General features: G+C 38.1%; 1 protein-coding gene across 1 annotated transcript in view; it reads left to right on the forward strand.

Moving 5' to 3' along the window:
- Positions 1 to 15,000, forward strand: part of NOB1 (NIN1 (RPN12) binding protein 1 homolog) — a gene marked incomplete in the record, with an annotated part of 517,851 nt that overhangs the window by 101,848 nt on the left and 401,003 nt on the right. The window contains 1 exon segment of the mRNA XM_044081784.1: positions 13,051 to 13,197. Coding sequence (XP_043937719.1) covers positions 13,051 to 13,197 — 147 coding nt within the window.

Genomic DNA, 15,000 nt, shown 5'->3' on the forward strand with positions numbered 1-15,000 from the left:
TGCTCCCAATACTTTGGTTCCTTTGCCAGTTTTCTTGGTAAATTCCAGCTGCCTCTTGCTTTATTTTCTGTACTCATACGTGGTTATTTCTGTTGGTAAACTATAATTTCTTCAACGTCATGTTGGCTCAGGTCTTGGAATACTTTCTGCTACTTTTATGAATCTGTTTTGTATGATATTCTCCTTAAGAATGTGCGTCCAAAATCCCCAGTCTCTCTCAATTCTTTTGAGCTTCCTCCTGCTTAATCATCATTCATTTCTACTTTCTGCTTTGACTTGTAACCTGTTTTTGTATTGGAGCCTTAACTGTGTAGCTTGAAAACATCACTTTAAATCAGGTAATCCTAAACACCTTGTTCTATTGCAAGGATCCGCTTATATCTCTTTACTCTTGCCCTTGTCCCCTCCCAGATAAATTCCTTCAACTCTTTAGGTTTTGTCCACAGCATCTCCTCTTGTTGATATAAGGTATGGCTGACCCATATGTAAAACTAAATGGACTAAAATTCTTTTCACTTCTTGTATTTTACTATTTGTATCCATAAACAAGAGCTTCCAATTAATCCACGTTGTGATTTTGGAATTTGCAAAGAAGGATGCTTAAAGCTTTTCTGAAAGTATTTTTACAGTCCATATTTATTGTGCTGTATGCATTTGTAACTTCTTACCTCTGTGAAAGGATAATCACCTTGCTGTCTGAGACTGGCTGTTCAGTAGTCCTCTTTATATGTGCAGCTTTTCTTTTGAAAATTTCAGGGTGCTTAAAGAAGCTTAGGAAATGTTTTACCAGGCACATGTATGGCAACAAAATGCAACTAACAGTCTGGAAGAAAAACTCATCGGTTCTCCAAGGATACTAGTAATTCATCTTCCTTCTCTTGGACCACCTTTAGATGTAGCTCGTTTCATGGCAGCATGTGTTGACCATTTCAGTGCTTTGTGACCTTTCTAGAGAGATGGCTCTGACTTGGGAATAGATTGAGTAAGTGGCTTTTAGAGGGTCCACCATTTTTATTAGCCACTCTCCTCCCTCTAACTCAAATTTAAATGTTTTCCTGCCTAGTTTTATGTACTTTGAATTTGCTGGTTTAGTGGGCTTAATGTTTGATTATTGACAGATATGTTTTTGGTGGTCATTGCGTTCACCAAACAGATTCTTAGCTGGGAGTTTGGTTTGCAAGTAAGATGTTTCATGTTGCACAACGGCCAAGTTTCTTTTGGGACTGTTCTTGTTTTCTTCCAGTGGTGGTTTCTGTTTCTGAATTGTCACTTGCCCATTCCTAGTCCAGAGGAGAATACATCCGTAATACCCTTTATGTTCATGTCTTGTCTTACTTCCATAATGTATAGAAGATGGACCAGTTCATGGTGTATCCTTGCTAAACTTGTGGCACTTGCCAGATACAGATTATGAACTGCTTTTTTTGACCACTGACAAATGCTGTAACATCCCATTTTACCAGAAGGTGACTGCTGCTTGTTCCTAGATTTTATGATCTTACTGCATACTTTTTTGGTGTAGCTGCTTGGTGTTTGGTATATGCCTTTACTAAATGTTGTCTAGATCTGTGCTCTAGGTTAGAGCTGCATTCCGAAACACCTATGCTGTTTGTTTTCCGTCTGATAACCTTTCTTGCTTTTGCCTCCTTGTCTTTTAGGTGCTTGAGATTTTTTTTTGTGCATCTACTTATTGCAAAAGGTCCCTCAAACTAAGTTGCAACAAACATACCAGTCCTCTGCATGTTGGCTTCTTTGAGTGGGCTATATGCAGGAAGTACCTCTTGTCTGGACTCTCTTCCCTTTGTGATGGGATTGTTGCCAGCTTTTAGCAAGTATTAAGTTATTTCTTTGTATCCATGCTTGCAGGTGTGATGCCCTGAATTTTGCTGCATGTAAGAGTTTGGCACCTTGGAGTAAGGAGCATGTACTCTTGGTCCTATAACTATAATGCATCGTTGTTTGGTTGAGTGCATGTGCTGTAGGTATGTGATGAACTAGACATCAGAGAGGGATTGTCTGCTATAAATGGGTCTGTATGGGGTGGACAAGCCCAGTTGTGTACCCAGTTTTGGATGGCCCTCTCAAAGCTTAGGATGTATATGTAGAAAATGTCTGTCATACTCCTTAGTTATTCTTTCAGTGAAATGTGTGCATGTGTGTTCCAAACCTTTATGGGCTTTATGCTGTAGTATCTTGTTAAAGTAACTTTGTTTCATTAGAGTTAAAATGAAGTCTTTGTGTTTTGTATGAATGTTAATAATCTTGAACCAAGGCGGAAAATTGATAGTGTTGCCTTCAAATGTGATGACAGAGGAGGAAGTTAGCTTTGGAGAAAAAGGAATATGAATGACAAGTGTATTTCATGGAAAAGCCTCAAAATAGATTATTGGTAGTCTTATATCACATGTTCATGTATTGATTGGTATTTAAGATATTTTTAGTGAAATCTGTTTTATTCTGATGAAGTCTTGCATTGTATAAGACAAAAACACTTAGAGAAAAAATACATTTTATATAGTAATTTTTTTTTCATTTATTTGTAACTGTTGCCATTTGTTTTCCATTGGGTTTTGGTATATTTTGTAAGACTGTGTGCACATTTTTAAATTTGAGTGTAACATAAATGTGAAATTGGTGCATATATCTGTGTATTTAAACATACAGATAGTCATTTGTTTGCAGCTGAGGTGTTTTCAACGATATAAATATATTGCATTGCTGTGCAGTATTTAAGAATATAGAATCTGCAGGCAGAAAAGAACTTTGTGGTAAGCAGCAGGTATTTTTGCCAGAAGGTAGTAGTAATTACTTTTTAAATTCAGTAACCACATCTTATTGGTTTCCTAAAAAACTGTTAAAATTGAATAGAGGAGTACAAATGGGGCATGTTTCTGTGGTACTTAGTTCCACATCATGGAATGTGTAAGAGGACAGTGTAGCGGGGCTAAAAAGTTAGCTGAGCTGATCGTAGCATTTTATTTAAATCGCTGTATTAAATGTTATAAAATGTCCTTCAAGAAGGGCCATCATTGCCTTATTGTGATATGTATTTTTGTGCAGCTTTAATTTTTAAGCTGTTCAACATACTTGCTTTTGCTTTGTATAGAAAATGATGCACCTTTTCTCTGGTACTCGTAGCCTTATGTATGTAAATAAATGTAATGCTCGGGTTACTACCACTTCACCCAGGTGTAAAACTACACGCACACATTTTGTAATAGTTAACCTTGTAAAATTTTAGTGTTCCACTAAGGCAGTCTTCTGCGGTGACTGCTTTTGGAAGTTAAATCCAAAACTGGATTACTATAATGAAGTACATGTTCTTCCTTAGATCTTTGTAGAGAGGAATTTGAGTCTGTTATATGGAAGATGCAAAAGGCTGATGGCAGGGGCGGGGATGGGGGGTGTTTCTTGGCTATGGAAACCTTGAGCCATTTGCAGAGTCTATGCTACATTCGAAAAACTTCTGCAAGTGTCCAGAGTGCAGGGAGCTAAATAGATGTTGGGCAGAATGCTGGCATTTTTTCAGAAAGTGTCAGATATTATGTCCTCCTGTGAAGGAGGTCAAAGATGGTCTAAAATGGACAAAGCTGCGACTTTTCTGTTTTTAAGCATAAAGAGTCCCATAGTATTTATCTGCAGATTATTCTGATCCTTCTGAGACACCATTTCAGAATTTTTTCATACAGGAGAACTTGAGGCTTAGCTCTTGAAGAGTAGACAGTCTTGTTGTTTACCATTATCTGTTGGAAACTTCTGTGTTGTGAAAAGTATGGTAGCTTATCTTTTGTCTTCATAGCCAGTGGGTATTTGGAGTTATAAACCCATATTTCTACGTTGTACTTTAACTTTCACAGAAATTTTAGGTATGTTAACGTTAAACAGAAATTGCAGTGTTTTTTTTTTTTTTTTTTTTTTTTTAAGCCAAGCACTTTCTACATGTAAAAGTTTGAAAATCAGACCTTGGGAGAGCTAGTTTACAACACTGTACAAAACTGCCATGACAGATTTTGTTGAAGTAGGAGTTTGGTGGGAACAGAGTTCTGTGTGTTTGTGTGTGTTTGTGTGTGTTTGTGTGTGTTTGTGTGTGTTTGTGTGTGTTTGTGTGTGTTGTGTGTTTGTGTGTGTTTGTGTGTGTTTGTGTGTGTTTGTGTGTGTTTGTGTGTGTTTGTGTGTGTTTGTGTGTGTTTGTGTGTGTTTGTGTGTTTGTGTGTGTTTGTGTGTGTTTGTGTGTGTTTGTGTGTGTTTGTGTGTGTTTGTGTGTGTACACTATGTATGTTTTTTTTTTTTTTTTATGTATACACTATGCTAATTCATAGTACCACAGGAGAATACAGCTAGGGATGGGGCCATGTTTAGTAGACAGAAAATATATATAATTTCAAGCTTGCTGTCAAAAGACAAATGGAGGTTAGTCACCACAGTTTATTACATAATTGGGAAATATTGCTTGAATGGAAAGGAGGAAACTGTGTGTACTCTACTTCTATAGTAGAGTTCACTAAGGCTTGCAAGTAAAACTGTGGCAAAAGAGCAATAACGTCAGAGAATTAAGGGTAGGGCTGATTTTGAGTGGTGAGAAGGCACACATGGTGTGCCATAGTGAGCCAAGTTGAGCACACACTGAATTTTGAATGTAGGATTCCTGTATCTCTGTTGGTTTGACTTTGGAATCTGGGAGAAGAGTTGTCGCATTCACAATTGCATTTATTACATTTTTCTTTCCCAAGGCAATAATTCCCACAAAGTTAAATGTTTGATTAATTTGCCAGCTCCATTAGTGTACAGGAGTAAAGCCCTAACTGTCCTAGGACCCTAGTTCAGTTAGTAGCTCATGCACCTTGTGGAGCTTGCATGTTGTGGGAATGGAATGGAGTGGAGTGATGATGCTATCCCCTGGGGGGAGACCAGAGGCCTCACGGGAGCCTTGACTTCATCAAAAGGACAAGACTGTCCTGAAGGGGGTTAACATCGTTTGCTGAATTTAAGTTACATAGTACCATGCTGATGCCCATTGCATGCTGGACCCAGGAATTGTTACTAGGCACACACTGTGGAATTAAGTATGTATAAAGAAAATAGAGCCTTAAAGGTTTGTTCTGTCAACTTGTGATCTCTTCTATGCCTCACCCCAGTGTATGGAAATCAAATGGGCCAGCTGATGGTGAAAATTTGATAGTTTGCTGGTAGGGAGGGCAGAAATACCCCCCCTCCCCCCAAAAAAATGCATGATTACTTCTGTGTAAGTGGGGAGTGTTTTCCAAAATGTTTACTTGCATTAGAGGTGTCTCCCATTACAACGGAGCTTACTTTTGTGGTACTTCATTACAAATGGTAGTTCTTTTATGCCTTCTCTTTGTCTTGAATGCTTGCGGCTTTTTTATTTTGCCTTCAGGTGCAGTAGCAGTTGTCACAGATCAGAGGATGTTGGCTAGCTGATTCCTTTATGCTTGAACTCTAGTGTGCTCCTCCCTTGAAGTAGGACCTGTGCATTTTCCTGTTGACGTGTCTACAGTACTTGTGCATTCAAAACATGATGTCTTCCATACTGAAACTGTTGTGTGATACAGTGCTGAAAGTAAGCAAATGCATTCAGGAGTCCAAGCCAAAACTGAAGTTAAACATTTTGGTGCTGTGGTAGTTCTAAGTGGTAGAAAAGTGAATGCTTATCATATGAGCTTAAAAATACAGTATGATAGGTGTTGAGTTTGAGTTATTTCAATTCATTTGGAAGCTTTCAGATTTTCAGCATTAGCCACACCTCACAAGCTTCTTGACAATACTGTACATTAGTAAATGGGTAGACTTTTATTTTGTATACCTGTAATGGAAACCTTCTGTTTCAGAAACTGAAGTATTGAGGAGTGCCACTTACCTGAGAAAACATGATAACATTAAGTGAACAAGTTATTGAAGGATTGGCTCCACTGGACACAGCTGTGGTGCTGAAACTCTACTTCTGCTTGCTACTCTTGCTTATAAGCATAAACCACCAATAAGGACTGCTTGGTCCACCTAGTTTTTCCCATTTTCCTTTGTATTGAACAAGCTGGAGATGCTTTTTTTTCTCTTCATTTTTACCACTTCGTTGTAACACCTTAAAAACTGCCTAATGTTTTATATCTGTACTCTTGAATTCTATTTTCTGTTTTTTGACTTCTACAAGAAGGCTGTTTTTGTAATCCAGCACACTTTTTTTTTTTTTTTTCCCCCTGTTGTCTTCCCTGAAACGACCACCTTAAAATACTCAATTTGTGCCCCCTCTGCATGTGTCTCTAGAAAGCTGATGACCTTTTTGGATTACGTGAATGTCTTCAGTAATTGATGTACCCCTCTGCTTTTCTCCTTTAAGACCGCACATACTGTTCTTTTTGTGCTATCCAATCGTTTTGGTGTAGACCATGCACTGTTTTGTTTCCCTGTTGTGAACTACCTGTATCTGGTCTGCCTTTAGAAAAACAAGGTTTCAGAGGTATCCATGTGACTGTATGAGGCATTAATATTTTCTTATTTATAGGAATAACCGCTTGTATTGTTTATGGTGATGTTTCTTCCTGTGTGTTCCAGTGTTCTGCCAGTCGTCTTAATACTGTGACTTGGCCATGCTTGCTGTCAGTTTGTGATCACTGCTTTCTTGCTTTATCCACTTGCTGTTTTGTCAAGATAAAATTTCATCATAATTGACAAAGTCTTCACTTGTGCTGTATGCTGGACTTCACAATGAAAAAGCAATCACAGTAACAGCACAGCTTTAATATTGTAACATTCTCTGTGGACTGAATGTAATGAGTGATGCAGTTCCTCATGTAAAAAAAAGTTTGATACTCTTGACCGCTGGCTTTAATGTGTTGGTGCAATTTATCAACAGCACTATGATGCCTCTTGTAAAATGAATAATTTTTTTTTTTAAAGTGTTTGAATTGTAAGTTTAGCACTCAGTCATTCTCTCTAATCAACTTCTGGTCAGATTTATTGTAAATAGCTCTGTGTATGACTTGAAGGGTACTAAGTATTTTATTTCCAGGATCATCAAACCAGTCAGCTGCTTGCACCTCTTTAATTGGTCATTTACATCACTGTTGACTTATTTCATTTTTCGAATTATGCCATCCTCTAAGGTTGGAATCTGCTCTGTGATCCGATTGGATTGTCTTTGCAGACCTTTATGGCTATACAACTTTATTGACAACAAGTAATTTCAGTGCAGTGCCAAGACCTTCGGCGTCTGCAGGAGCAGCCTTCATTGTCAGATGTCCACAAGGGTTTACTATAAACATCTGCAGGCTTCCAGCATGTTCGTAGTCTGAAAGTAGCCGCAGTGATGGGATGGAGGTATCCAATTCAGATTTATTTTTCCTTACACTTGGATAAACCTTTTCCAAATGTTCCTAGAAGGAGGAGGTGCAAAAATGAAGCACATAAACTCCCTGTGGAGGAGGGGTTTCCCAACTGTAATACACAGTCCCAAATTTGGAGAAATTTTGCAGTTAATGCATCAGTGGATGCCCTTGTCAACTGATCCAGTCTCGCCAGAAAAAATACTGCACAAGGCTTTCTGCTTAGCCCAGTTTATCTCTTGGATAATGTCCTCTTGCTGACTATGATTTTAGTTGTCTAGAGGTGTTCAGAACTGAATGTGTTGGCACCTGTGCCTAGGAGACAAGGGAAGATATTTTAACCTTTCCAATGACAAGAGTAAGGCTTCCCTAACTGACTCCATTGTGATGGCTGCTGCACTAACAAAAGAGTCCCCAAAAAAGAGCCCAGCAAGTCAACCCTAGAGCCTGAGTCTTTGGCATGAAGTTGCTTTGACAGGTCATCTATACATCTGGAACTTGCTGTATATAAGCATTCGGCTAAATTACTTGCTTTCAGTGTAACTTAATTGGGAAAGTCTTGGGAGTCGCTGAAATAGATGTCATGAGAATGTATTGTGTAAGTTGGAATCCAGGTGGCAGACCTGGCTGATGCTGATAACTTCTCACTGTAGTAGACAGAGCATCCCATAAAGCCATATTTGATATTGTTCATTATACATGGCTCAGGCTTTGTAAGTTTGTGGTCAAATCTCTTGTAAGCATTTCAAGAATAAGCTTTTTCGCCCTTTTAGGAAACTTGGTCACCAGACTTCTCATCTGTTTCTTCAGTTGCCAAGAAAAGCTATATAAAGTACTTTGTTGAAAGTAGCTTCTATAGTCCATGTGTGGACTAACAGGAGTGATAACAGAAAATAGTCAAAAAGTAAAGGACAGTGAAGTGCTAAGTGAAAGACTCAATATTGTAGAGTTTTTAAATGAGTCTTGATGCATTTGCAACCCATATGGAAGAATTCATCCACACATATCCCTGAAAACTTAGGCTTCTTTTGACTTTATTTTTCTTCAGATAGACTACTTTGGTCTTGGATTACTTTCTCCCCTGTTTTAGATATATGTATATTTTCCTTACTGTGACTACGTAGCAGATTCATATGTTGCATGTGTTTTTTGTATTTTGTAAACCTAGAAACACGTATATGCATATTGACTTGAATCTTGTGAAGCTGGGGAACATGATTGCCCTAAACTTATTCTGTATTGGGAGGACAGTGAAAGTTTAGTTACAACTCCTTGAGGAAAGCACTGCAAATTTAAAGGCTGTTGTAGATGTGTATGTGAAGGGATATATGTTGTAGCTGAAGAGAAAATAAACATTCAGATAAAAAAATGACCAGATTGTGGCTTTGGCACTTCTGAATTATCCTAAATACAATCAAAGTTGGAAAGAACTCTTGAGAGGAAGCTACTTCCATAAAGTCGGGAAAGAATATAAATTGCAACTTTCAAACATGATGGATTCATATACTGTGAAAATACAGTAGACAATGTTACATCACTGTGTCAAGCATATATCAGTTATGTATGGCAGCTTTATAATGAAAATGTCAATATTTTATAGAAAAGGTTTGTTTTCAGTGAATATGCAACAAAGAATGGAGCTTCATAGTATTACAACAGTAGCTAGTAGTGACTGTGGCTGCTCCCTTTATTTTCAGTATACCTTGCACTAAATTACATGCACTATTCAGCCTTTAATTGCACTTGTGTTTGCTGATTAAAGTTACTCCATATTTACTTTGTATGGCACAGTATATTACTGTACCCAACTACAAATTGCTTGAATGTGTAAACGTACTTTCAATGGTATTGATATATAAAGAAGGGAACTCTGAAGCCAAAGAGCATTTTGGGCTGAATTTTGTTAATTTGAATTATCATGTGCTAATAAAAGAAATAAATATATACATTTGCTGGGATTCAAATTCCAGGTAGGCTTCGCGTGAAGCCTGCATGGAGTGTGTATGTTTGCACAGTGAGCAACACCACTAATTTCATATTGCGCACAGTCTTTAAACCTAAACAAGTACGGTTTTGTGGCTGGCAGCAGTGTTGCTGGCTAGGAAACCATGGAAAGCAACACGGATAGCAGAAGACCTGTTTACTTATGGGCAAACTAGGTCTGCGGAATTGTGTGGAATGCCGCAGTAATTACCAGGGTTAATAATATGTATATGGTCCAAACACATTAGTGTAGTGCAGAGTATTGTGGAATACAGTTTCAGGCATACTGAAAAAAAGTTGTGTAAATGATCTGTAATGGTACATGGACTGCCATTTAAACGGTCACAGGAAGTGTATTTATTGAATAGGGCCATACAGATGAATTTTGTAGGAATGAACACAGGGAACAAGGGCAGGTGAAGAATCATAATGCAGCAGATGAGGGCATGTAAATGTAAGCCAGTTAAAGCAGGAGCACTAATCGCATATTGACCTGGTACTCTTAGTCTTTCGTCTTCGTCTTTCAACTTTTCCCAGTTAGGGGTCACCACAGCAGAACTCCTGTCTGGATTTGTCAAATGCCTTGACCTGATCAACTTCCACAGGAGGATTGTTCTCTCCAGGTGAACAAATGGGTCCCAGATGCTAAACAATATACAGTCCATGAAAGCATAAGCAGTGACTCAACTGTCTGAACAATTTATTAAAAGAAGCTGATAAAATGCAATTTAAAAGCAGCAAAGCTTTCGAGTTAGGGACAACTCTTCGTCAATGCTAAATACAAACTAGCTCTTCTGCCACGCTTTAATTTGTGCTAAAAGCTGGCATATCAATAGACATTACACAAGTCAAATGACAAGCAATTAAGTACAATATTTTAACTGTTTTTAAAATACCATCAACTGCTCGGCAAAAAATACACAGATAAAGGCAGATAAGTATTACCTCGTTTCAGAATGCGGTTTCCATTTTAGTAATCCAAATCACATTAGTGTAAACCTTCTGAATGACTCTAAACTTAAACTTATGAGTCCTTTCCCATAGAAGTAATGTCTGCTTAGGGCATTACTATCAATCCCTCCTCTTATTGCAATTAAATGAGACCCTGTCCTTTCTTTTAATTTTTGGTTGGTCAGGCGAATATAAAAATGATGGCTTTTAACACAGCAAGATAAGTCTGTACAGCATGTAACAAAATCCGTAAATGTTTTAGTAATGGGATGTATAAAAGTAGTATCCACATTAATTTCATTACAGTAAACACAGTTTGCAATTGCAGAAAAAGGTTCTGTGGTAAATTTGTACACATGTTTTTCGGACAGATTTGATAGCACTTTTATCAGTTCACTGATGGTTTGTTAGCAAAATGTGTCATTTGCCTGTTTTGGGTGTGGGGGAGTTTAGTTCCATTTCTGTGTTGGCACAAACAAAATTTGTTTGTACAGAGGTTTGCTTTGCTATTGTTACTGTTCTTGTTTCAGATCCAACCTTGCTTTGTGTGTGATTATGTTGCAACCACATAAATCTTTTTTTATATTTGAATACCTTGACTTTTTTGTTTCTTCAGTGGGTAATGTTGAAAAACTACCTTTTGTGCGTTTTATCTAAGCAGGGCTTTTATATGTGATACTTGTGCATTATCCTTTTTTGTGTTATGTTACCTAGGGCTATGGCACATTGGCATCCCACTCCTTGAAAACCCCCCATTAGTGACCCTGAGAATGAAGAGTTTGTCTAGGCATTTTGGCAGCATGGTGCTTTCTGCTTGAGAGTGGACATGGGGTTATGTTTGAGAGCAGGTAGTGGCTAATGTAAATGCAGTAGGTGGCCAGAGCAGGACATATGATCGTGTGTGTCATAGGGCCACTGACGTGATTTCATTGACCTCCAGGAGAGTAGCTGCAGTGGCTCGTGAACGGATGGCTAGAGGGGGGAGGGTGCTGCTACAGAGCCACCACTGATACCAAATGGAGTTCCTAGCCACTGTCAAGGATCCAGAGAGCACAACAGAATGTGATTGATGTTGGTGCTGCTGTTTCAGGGAGGACAAGTATGTTGCAGGAGGACCACCTGTATCCACTCTAGTGCTCTGCAGTTCTACCTGATGCAGATTGTAATAAGGTAAACTGGGTCTGAAAACTCTTCTTCTTGGCTGTGGTCCATTAGCAACAGCATAGACTTCAGCCTCTTGCACATGCACACAAATTAAGCAACAGCAGCCTAGCATTCTTTCTGTGTAGACTTTTCTGTGGCTGTATTCCAGTAGGTTTTTGGAATTCACAGGGAAAACCAGCATGGAGTCTGCATGGTTACTTTATGGCTTGAGTAACTCCACCATCTTGGATTGGTTGGTTAGTATACAGTTCAGCTGCTTATGCTACAATTAGTATGCCGCAGTGTTACCATGGTTGTGCAGCTCTATGCGCCATGTAGAGCCACTTAATGAATGTAAAACCAGTGCGATACCGTGTGCATGTGTGGTATTAGTGGACTGTGTAGGATTTATTGAATCGTCCCAATTTGTAGATCGTTTAAGTTGGTGTGTTCAATTTAATTTTTGCACTGATAAGTTGTTATACAAATTTAAGTACTTGTAGTTCATTTATATTTCCTTTTGAATATCCCAAGTCCTCCTTTAGGACTAGTGTTCTGGCCTTCAGGGCCATTCTTTTTTTTTGCTTGTGCCGCAGTCTTTTTTATTAAATATTGTCTAAAGTATGATTTTAATAAAGATTACTTGGGTTTGCATGCATAAACAGGAAAAGAAGCCATTGTAACAGTTTTAATTGTTATAGTTCATTGTTTTACATACAACAGACTTGAACTTAAGTCCTTACTATACCTAGAAGTTCAAATCTTCGATCTCTGATTAAAATTATTTCCTAAGTTACTTCCATTGTTTCCCCAACATTTCCATAAAAGTACTCTGCAGGAATTATTTTAAAAAAAAAACCTGCCATGTTATTACATTCCCAAAAAACATGTTCCCAATTTTGTCACTTGACCCCATCATGCTTTAAGCATTTGCTTTCTACTCCAATACAGGCTTTGGAAGATTTTTCCTCAGGTATAGTGTATCTTTGCAAACACTTGCATGGAAAAATCCTAAATCTTCTGAACTTGACAGCATGTTTAAGAGCCTTACATATTTCTTCCCATTCTGTTATGAATTGCCTTTCCATTCTCTTTTCCTAGCTGTCTTTTTGTCAGCTGGGATATTAATCCATTCCTGGTTATTGGCGGCTAAGATGGAAGCCTTAGCTTTGTGCCATTGGACCATAATTTTCATTTCTTTATTTCAAATATTCCACCTTGCCTTGTAATATAAATTGTAATAGCCACCTGTTACTGTACTGTAAGAAGCTTGACCAGGTGTAATTATACAAAATGTAGTAACTTAATTTTGGGGGGGGGGGGGGGTTGATGGTGAGTTTTGTGAAAGTGGCTGAGGAGGGAAATGGTGCTCACTGAGCAGTGTTTTGTTGGTCATGGAAGATTGTCAAGGGCTTAACTTGAAGGTCATGTGTGCTGCACTGTTCCTTACTTGGGCAAGTGTTAAGCATACTTAATGGACCTATGCATTTTCTGATTAATGCATTTTACTATGTAGTAAGATAAAGCATCCAGCAAAGTGTCTTCATGGTATTTAATTCAGAATTTTGTTTTATCATCTGTCTTCAATACTTACCAAATGATCTTTCCATTTAATTGCTTTATACTTTTCCCCAAGGGTAATAAAGGTCCTTCAAAGGTCAAAGAATCCGACCCTTCAGAGTCTGAAAACGCCAACCATCTGAGTGAAGATGCAAACTTCAACACTTTTCAATTCTGGAGAACCCCATTGCCAAGTATTGAAGCTGATTTGCAAGAACTGCTGGTGAGAATTTTGTTTTTTGTAATATGTAGTGATTACTTAGTGTATTTCCTATTCTATTCAGTTTTTCCTTGAGCCTTATTTTTGTGTTTCAAACATATTGTGTATTTTCAAGTACTTCTATTTTATTACAGCCGCCCTCTTCTCTCTCTGCTTCTGTCATTGGATACTCTTCCTCATCCTGTGCCATTTTCTTCTTTAGAGAAACCTCTTAATTTTATTATTCTTGACGCAAGTTAGTGTTTTGAGTTAGCTTTGAGCAAGGGTACGTGGCCTTTTCTAAGTAGAGTGCCAAAAAAATTGCAACTTTTTCCTTTGTAAGATGTTGAAGTGAAAAGCCGACAAGCTACAGGAAGGGGGGTTATTATTGGATGTGTGCATTTATTTGAAGTACTGACTGCACTTGTCATTGGTTATAATCAAAATCTGCTGAGTTTGTAAGAAATACTGTCAGAAAAGTAAAAAGCTAAGGCCACATTATTGATCTACACCTGCTTTTTGTGGCACTGTAGTACTTACAAATGTAACCATGCAGCTTAATGTCATTTAGAATTTTGTTAGTGTAGCCATGTAGCTTTGTTATTCAGCCTGAATTTAAAATTTTCTCATTTGTTTAGTGCTGTTTGGCATCCAGTACTGTAGCTTCCATGACACTGGAGTGTCTTGTGCGTTTTTTTCCTCAGACGATATTCTTGTGGATCCTGTGGACCCCACCACCCTTGTAATGTGTCTCAGCTGTGTTTTTTAGACATGCGCCAGTAGCATGTTGATATGCTGCAAAGTATTGTTATTCTTGAACTCTGGAACTGTAGTCTCTCTATCCCTATAGCTGCATTTCTTTACCTTTTATGTTTGTTAGTGTTTAATCAATCTGAATGATTCCTTGTACAGATAGCTCACAACTGTCCAGATTTTCGCAGAATGTCCAGATTTATTACTTGTATTTTTGGTCCATTTATCATAAAATTGAAGTTTTCTGGCAAATCATTGAGGATTGAAGTCAGAAAATAATGGCAGACATTTGATTTTCAGACTTCATATCTTAGAGAAAATTCATGCCCATGCAAAACATGTTCTGTCAACTTTCTAAGTTTGTAAGAGCAGTATTTAAAAAGTGTCAATATTTTTGGGCCTTTGTACCCCCCCCCCCATTATTTATGGCTTTGTCCAGGTTTCTTGTTCTAAGAGGTTGAGAGGAATGCTTGTACATGTAATCATCTTCATTAATAGGTTGTCTGCTGTTTGATCTAATGTTAATTTCTAGTTTACAGTACTTTGGGATTCTTCTTTGATTTCTTTAGTTCTTATTTGTCTCTAACTATCCATTTAGCATACAGTGATTAACAAAACAAGTGCCTTTTTGGCAGAAAAAAAAAATATTTTGTTTTGTCTGCAAGGGAGGGTTTAACATCACCATGAGAGTATCAAGGAAAGACCTTACAAAACACAAGATGTTTTCATGGTGCAGCAGCTTGAGGTTAGATTAGGATCCCTCTGCATAATCATAAACTGGTCTGAGTGGTAAAATGAAGGTCATGCACCTTCTAACAAGGAAGGTGTGAGAAATGTGATAAATACCAGCATTAAGTATCAAGAATGGCATGCTGCTTGGTTAGAGCATTTTCGAAACTGCACAAAGTAACTTGGCAAAGGAGTGGTCAAAGACCATTTCCTCTTGTTGTTGAGCCTCCAATCCAAGCTACTGAGACAGCTGGTAGGCTAAAGATTCCTTTCCGGGACCCACCAGAAACTGGTAAATATCAGCTGCTGCTAACAGGCCAGAGGCTATGTCTGACTGGATGATGG

This window comes from Protopterus annectens, chromosome 8.part1 (assembly GCF_019279795.1).
Source record: "Protopterus annectens isolate FY-2018-M chromosome 8.part1, PAN1.0, whole genome shotgun sequence".
In the NCBI taxonomy this organism is placed as follows: Eukaryota; Metazoa; Chordata; order Ceratodontiformes; family Protopteridae; genus Protopterus; species Protopterus annectens.